Genomic DNA, 7250 nt, shown 5'->3' on the forward strand with positions numbered 1-7250 from the left:
TTATCGTATTTATATTTTTTTATGTTAAATGATAATTATTAAAAGTCTGTATTGTTTAAGTGTGGTAAATTAATATTGAAGGAAAAGTGTAAAGGGGAGAGTATAAGAAAGTGTGAGGATGTAAGTGTGGGGACATAGACTTTTGTATGTGACACTTGGTTACCATGCCGACGAGTTGATGTGAAGTTTATATTCATCAGTTACTGGTCAGTTTTGGAGACTGGCTCGAGTGAGTTGAGTCTGTTGTTGTTTTGCTCTTGTTGTGGTGCGGGTTATAGCTGACAGCCCTTGTGTTCAGAAAATAAACACCCCGAAGAAATTTGGAGTGTTTCCTTACACCAGAACGCTACATTATATATTTTTGTTTTAAAATATTTATGGCAACAGTTCTACTTTCTATAATTCTCAAATCCATGTAGGTGTTATATAGACCTGACTGAGCCCCCAGTAAGGCTCTGCAGCTGTAAAGTAATTATCTAAAACAACAGATGGATGAAAACAGGGTATTTTTGCAAGTAAGTCGAACATGGACTTGCTATTTGCCTATATACTACTACCAACGAAATAAAAGGAAATAATAATTGTTAAACATAGGCTATTGAATTAATACTGTAACTAATGCTAATTTGCTACAGAAATTAGAAACTTCTGCTAAAATAGCCAATGACAATATAGTTATAGTTTGGGTATTTGCTCTGATGTATTTGAAATAAGCACCGTTATGTTGAACAAACTCATATATTTTTAAGTTGTTGTTATTTTAAGTAATTATTTTGTTAATCTAGCCGAGATGGAATGATTGATTTGAATGATTGCACTTAAAGAAAGACCTATTCAGCATAATTAACTTTTCAGAGCTTTTAATCATGTAATAGTTGCTTCCTTCTCAATTACCCTCTAGAAATTGTTTTTGGAGTGATTAATGCATATTTCATGCCCACTGATCTGTACTTACTTCGTTCTTCAATTTAATTTTCTTAATCAGTGATACGCGTAAGATTCAGCAGTGTCGTATAGTCATTTTGGTACAAATGGAAAAAAAATTTGGTACTCGCTAGTGTGATCTACAGCTATCCATAGGAGGGGCCGTCAGCTTCTCAGTTCTTTGTTGTGAAGACGTCAGTTCCCATTGGGCACCGCAGTTTTCTATTGCAAACGCCAGCAGACTTTTTTTATTAAGTCGTTTAAGATGAATATTGCTATTAAAAATGTGCAAATTATAACATAATGATCCACTGGTGTCATAGATTATAACTATAGAGCAGATACAAGCACAATAGGTCTTCTTTAATGTAAAGTAACAACTGGGAAACATGTTTAAATATTTTTTTGTTTCTTTTTAGCCATATAAAAGTCCTATATTTTGGAACTGTAAATGTTTGCTCTTGATGCACTTGCTTTTCTTGTGCGTTATCGTTTTAATATATTAGTTATATATATGAATCTACCTCATCTAAAGATGCAGAAGACCGTATGACGCCACCATCTCCAGGCCGGGGGATAGAAGCAGGAGGTCAGGGGTAAGCGCATCTCCCTAAAGGTGCAATTAGAGAACAGCTTCAGGAACAGGCAGACACACTTCTGTTCGGCAGCACAACACTGTTACAAATTAATAATGTGTCATGTGAGGACTACAACAACAACAAGAGCCAAGAGGTTTAGACTTACCTACTGGAAAGTATCAGTGGTTGCCTAACTATATGATAAGACACTGTAAAGCAAAGGATTGGATTTGTTGTTTCTTACACTACAATTTATTATCGTATGGACAGCAGTAGGTCAGTTGGTTTAGTTGGGGTGTCAACACTGACCACATGACTGACAAAGTTATACTAAACTGACATGCCAATGTTTATGAATAAACAGTGGTGTGTCAGTGCACTTACTTCTGACTTTGTGTAATCCCTCAGTCATCCAGGTTAGGCTCATAAAGTCCACACAGTCCTGTTGAGCTCCTTTTTACTACTTTGGCCACTCCTAAATACAGGAAAATGAAGTGTAATGAAGTGTATGCACTTCCTTTGGACAAGTAGCCAGCTATAATAAGCTTATTCAAATGACTTTTACTCTGTACACAAAGCACAGGCAATACTACTTCACAAAGTGCAAAATATTTTACCTTTTGTTATTTTTGTTAGAGGTAAGCTGATATATCTGTTGGCCAATATATCAGGCCGATATTTTTGACTTTTTTAATGCATCTGTTCGGCCTTCAATCTCCAGCACAGGTCGATATTTTGTTTTGACCGACCTGCTGCCTAAAGAATCCACATGAAGCTTAATTTGACTGCACAACACATGACTACACAGCTCTCTTAATAGTTATAAAAAGGGGCTGTGGATGAGTTTGTGACCAATTTAAATAGCATAATTTGGGTGGAAAATATCTAAATTGGCTAAAATATCAGCCCTAAAATATCGGCAGAGCTTATCCACCATTGATTTCTATGGATTCTAAACAATCAGCATCGACCATGAAAAAACTCATATCGTTCGAGCTCTAATTTTTGTAATATCTATTCATGTAATCGATGTGGGCTACATCTCAGTAAAGTTCAGAATTATTAGGAGTTTTATTGTGCTCATTTGCGTGTTATTACAGTTTTATTTTTAAATAATGCCTCCTTAAACTCTTTGAAACACCAGAGTAGGCTACGTAACCCTGCTCATTTACTTCTTTAAAAACAGCTCGGATCCTCTCAGATGGGGGTGGTGGTCTTCGGGGACGAGCTTCAAAACAGCATAAATTTTACAAGTGCTGCACCCGTGTCTGCTTTAGCTGGAAATTAATATTTAAAATGTTCTGGCAATAATCACGCTGGGCCTGTATTTTGAGTTATAGTAAGTCTTTGACTGGCGCTCTGTGGATGGCCCATTTGTACAGAGCAGCTCTCATATGGGATCATGAAACAGCAGAGCAAAAAGTAGCACACTGGAATCTTGCTAGATAAAAGACACTTCCTCTTCGCTCTCCACAGTTTCTCCCCTGCTATGGGGAAATAATCAGGTCTTTATTTTAAGAATTCAACTGGGTGAATAATTATTAAGACAATCAAAACCATAAGTTGGTAGAGCTGGCAGAATGTTTGTCCTCTGATCTCTAGGTTAGTGGTTTGAATCCTGCTCTCAACATAAAAATCATCATTGGCGATGTGATACCGGCTCTCACAGATGAATACTGTTTGTTGTGTCCTTGGGCAAAAACTCAAACCCACCCCGCCCCCAGTGTCTGCGTACACTAGTGTATGAATTTGTGCATGAATGGGTAACTGCCTTGAAGGTGGAAAAATGCTATATAAAAATGTGACAATTTACTGTAGGAACGACTTGCTTATGAGCATAAGAGGTCTCTTGGGTTAAATTGTGATCACGGGCCAAATGAGTGGTATAGGGTTGTTAAAAGTATCAATACCCAGATCTTAATCAATACTGAAACTAGTATTGAAACTATTTAAACAAGTGACACTACTGAATAAAAATTGCACCATGTCAGAATAGTGTTAAAATGGTATTTAAAAAATGTGTTCTATATTATCACTGAGGGATCAAAATTGCTATTGTGTATTGAGCCTTTCCCTTAGTATTGAAGTTGAGTTTGAAATGTATACTTTGACCACACTGAACAGGTGTAGTGGCAAGTAAAGTGGCCATGTCTCTCAGGCGCAGTCTGGTAATGAGCAAATTGCTGAGAATATTTATAGGAGAAAGTGAAAGCAAATATGTTTGTAATGCTCCAAGAATCACTTCCTTTGGCTTGTATAAGTGTTTGATTTCAGTGTGTTACAGTGCCAAAGTAATAAAGTACTGTACTTAAGTAGAATTTTTAGATATCTGTATTTTACTTAAGTACATTTTACAGTAGATACTTTTTACTTTTACTCCACTACGTTTTTGAACAAGCCTGAAAAGTAAAAAGTACTTTTCATCTGATTTGAGGGGTTATTTTTACCATGTTCGTGGAAACATATTGATTAAAATTTTCGAGTTCACGCTTCGGCCTTGAGTAAACAAAAATAAATACACAAAACTCGTAAGAAAAAATAAATCGATCCGTATTGCTACTGTTAACCAAAACATGTATAATTTTTTAATCAATATGACTAAATTTAACACTGTAACAAATGAACAACACTTGTGTGAAATACTTTTAGTACATTTTTTAACAAGTACTTAAATCATTTTACATTTTAGTAGATATTTTTATGTGATAATTTTACAGTTCTACAGTTCTATTTTAAAGTGTGTAACAGAACAGTAATTCTCAGGTCACGTGTTTTTCTCACAGGTGGTCCAGTGAGGTGCTTCCTTTGTGGCCCCCTGCTGTTGGACAACAATCTGACAGCTTCATGAGTGAGCGCTGATTGACCCACTCGCTTTGTAAGAGGCACCATGCTGTGGACTGTGCTCCTCGCTCTGCTGGTACTGGTGCTGCTGCAGACTCAACTGTCAGTGTGCCTGAGGGAATTACGCTCCGGGAGCTCTAGCCCTCACACCTCTTCCTCCTCCCCCTCCTCCTCCTCCTCTTCTGCCCCGTACAATGGCACCCAACAGCGCCTGCCCGGGGCCATCATCATCGGTGTGAGGAAAGGGGGAACCCGGGCTCTGCTGGAGATGCTCAGCCTGCACCCTGACGTGGAGGTGGCAAAAGCTGAGGTAAAACTATACTGTCCAAACTTGCATTGCACCTTGGGAGTGAGATAGCATAAAGATGAGACGTGACCTACTTTTGAAAAATTGTGATAGCAAAAGAGCCTGGTTTGCACCCGTCCATCTGTATTCAAATGGGTGGTTTCTGTTGAGTTGTTAGGACGGCTACTATCATAAATGGTCCCATTGGGCACCGCAATTTTCTAACACGAAGTCAGCGGTCCACAGGTGTCAGAGATTATAACTGTATAGCAGACACAGGTACAATAGGTCTTCTTTAAACATATTTACTCCTGAGGACACCGATAGGTAATACTTATGAAATGTTTAAAAATAATCCTACATATACTACTTTTAAGTTGCTCCTCTTGTGGTTGTCAGGTGCACTACTTCAATGTGGAAGAGCACTACCGCCGTGGCCTGTCTTGGTATCGCTCCCAGATGCCCTTCACACTCCCCAGCCAACTCACCGTGGAGAAGACCCCCGGCTACTTCTGCGCCCCCCTCGTGCCCGCTCGCGTGTGGGACATGAACCCGGCCGTGCGCTTACTCTTGATCGTCCGAGACCCCGCGGAGAGGGTGGTATCCGACTACACCCAAGTCCTCCACAACCGACTGACCCGACACAAGCCCTACCAACCTCTGGAGGAACTGCTACTACAAAAGGGACGCATCAACCCCAAATACAAGGCCCTACAGAGAAGTCTATACTACCAGCACTTGTCCCGCTGGTTGGAGGTCTTCCCCAGAGATCAAATTCACGTTGTCGATGGTGACGCACTCATCCGGGACCCCTTTCCAGAGCTCAAGAAGGCCGAACGCTTTCTACAACTGCCTCCAAAAATAAACCCCAGCAATTTCTATTACAATACAACTAAGGGGTTCTACTGCATGTTAACTGCAGGACATGACAAGTGCCTGGATGACTCAAAAGGCAGGCCGCACGCTCCACTAAGCACCCAGGCATTCAAGAAGCTCTGCCACTATTTCAGAAAGCCAAACAAGCTGTTCTTTGAAATAGTGGGTCGGTCTTTTTCCTGGTGCTGATTCAGGAGTTTGGACTAAAGACATTTGGGACATTGCTAGACATTCAGGGTTGCAATTGTTTAAACTGTAACTTATTTACTCAGGTATAAAAGTGGCCAGAAAAGAGAACTTTAGATGGCTACAATGCAAATCTTTACAATGTGATCATTCTGGTGCCTCTAAGAATGACATGGCTTGAACCATAGACTGTATATATAAATGGACGTAGCTAACTTGCTAGCCGCTGCGTTCCAAATAGAGCGCGCTTCCAGCTCCATTGACTCTAGTTCCAACTCACTTTCTATTGAAAAACTGTCACCTTTCTCTCTGTAACTTTTGCCGTCAAGCTTGTCATTTTGGTCTAAGAGTGTTCATATTAAGCCACTCTACATAATTTTTGCATTTTTATTTCACTACTGTGTCTGTAAATCAAGATATGAACATTAATAACAGACAAATCAGGTGCCTCTTTTCCCAGAGGTTACTCCCACTAGCATTAGCAACAAGTTTGATTGACAGTGTTGCCAAGGGTCTGGCGGGAAGGGGCATTATCGTCGACAGCCTGGCTCCAGATTGGCTGTTTGGTTGCTATGATACTCACGGTTGGAAATTCCAAATATATAATTCAGCTCCAAATTCACTCCTTTAGCTGCTAGCCTTGATGAGCTTCATTTCACTATGCGTCAAACTCCCTTAGTCCACTTCTTTATACAGTCTATGGCTTGAACACAATGACCCCTGTGCCATAAGTGTTGACTTTTAAGTGCAAAAAAACTGTACAGATAAATGTGGATAACTCATTGTTGCACTATTTGGACTATCATAAAGGTGCACTGTGTGACTTTTCAAATGTAGGGTCCACCTTGTGCTTGTCTCCATGGAGATGTTATTATGATTGATGTGTGGCCTGTGAAATAGCAATCAATTTAAGTACAACTCTGAAAACACATTACCCTGCAGGACAAAAACGTAACTACTAACAATTGCTTGCCTGAAATGTTTCACAGTATGGCATTAAAAGTATCTATGAATGAAGGCAAGCAAGTGTCGCCACAAGGTCAAGTTACAGGTCAGATCAATGTAGAGGCAAGTCCACTCACATAAGACTTCACGTGTTTCAACTCAAGCAATAAAAGCACCTGTAACTGATGCAAGATACGTTTAATGCTATACTGTGGAACATCAAAAGAAATCTCCATGGAGACAAGCAGGTTGCAGACCCTCCACCAAAAAGTTACACTGTCCCTCTTTAAATCTACTAATCAATTTTGGGTGTTTATTTTTGTGGGTTTCTAGAAGTATTTTAGCTTAATCATTGTGTTTACTTCAGGTTGGCAATTCACTTGATATTTTTTGTTACTTTTAAAATAGTGTTTTGCTTTTGTTCTTTTTCATTTCAAGGCCAGTGCATTGGTACATTTTGTGCCCGTGATTTTTGTAAATTTCCAATAAAACTAGTTTAGCCTTACACTCTCTTTGTGCTTGTTTTGCATTAAAGGGTAAACATTTAAGTCTCCCTATCCCTGCTACAACCTTGGACATTATTCTGATGTACTATTACCTTTCCTCAATAGCCA

The 7250-nt window shown here is 39.4% G+C and overlaps 1 protein-coding gene across 1 annotated transcript; it reads left to right on the plus strand.

Moving 5' to 3' along the window:
- Nucleotides 1-4389: 4389 nt before the first annotated feature.
- On the plus strand, nt 4390-6525 carry hs3st1l2 (heparan sulfate (glucosamine) 3-O-sulfotransferase 1-like 2). The gene is made up of 2 exons (XM_033973019.2): nt 4390-4653; nt 5029-6525. Exons 1-2 carry the CDS (start codon nt 4390-4392, stop codon nt 5692-5694), a joined length of 930 nt encoding a protein of 309 aa, XP_033828910.1. The 3' UTR covers nt 5695-6525.
- The last annotated feature ends 725 nt before the right edge of the window (nt 6526-7250 follow it).

The sequence above is a fragment of the Periophthalmus magnuspinnatus genome, chromosome 9, assembly GCF_009829125.3.
Source record: "Periophthalmus magnuspinnatus isolate fPerMag1 chromosome 9, fPerMag1.2.pri, whole genome shotgun sequence".
Taxonomy (NCBI): domain Eukaryota; kingdom Metazoa; phylum Chordata; class Actinopteri; order Gobiiformes; family Gobiidae; genus Periophthalmus; species Periophthalmus magnuspinnatus.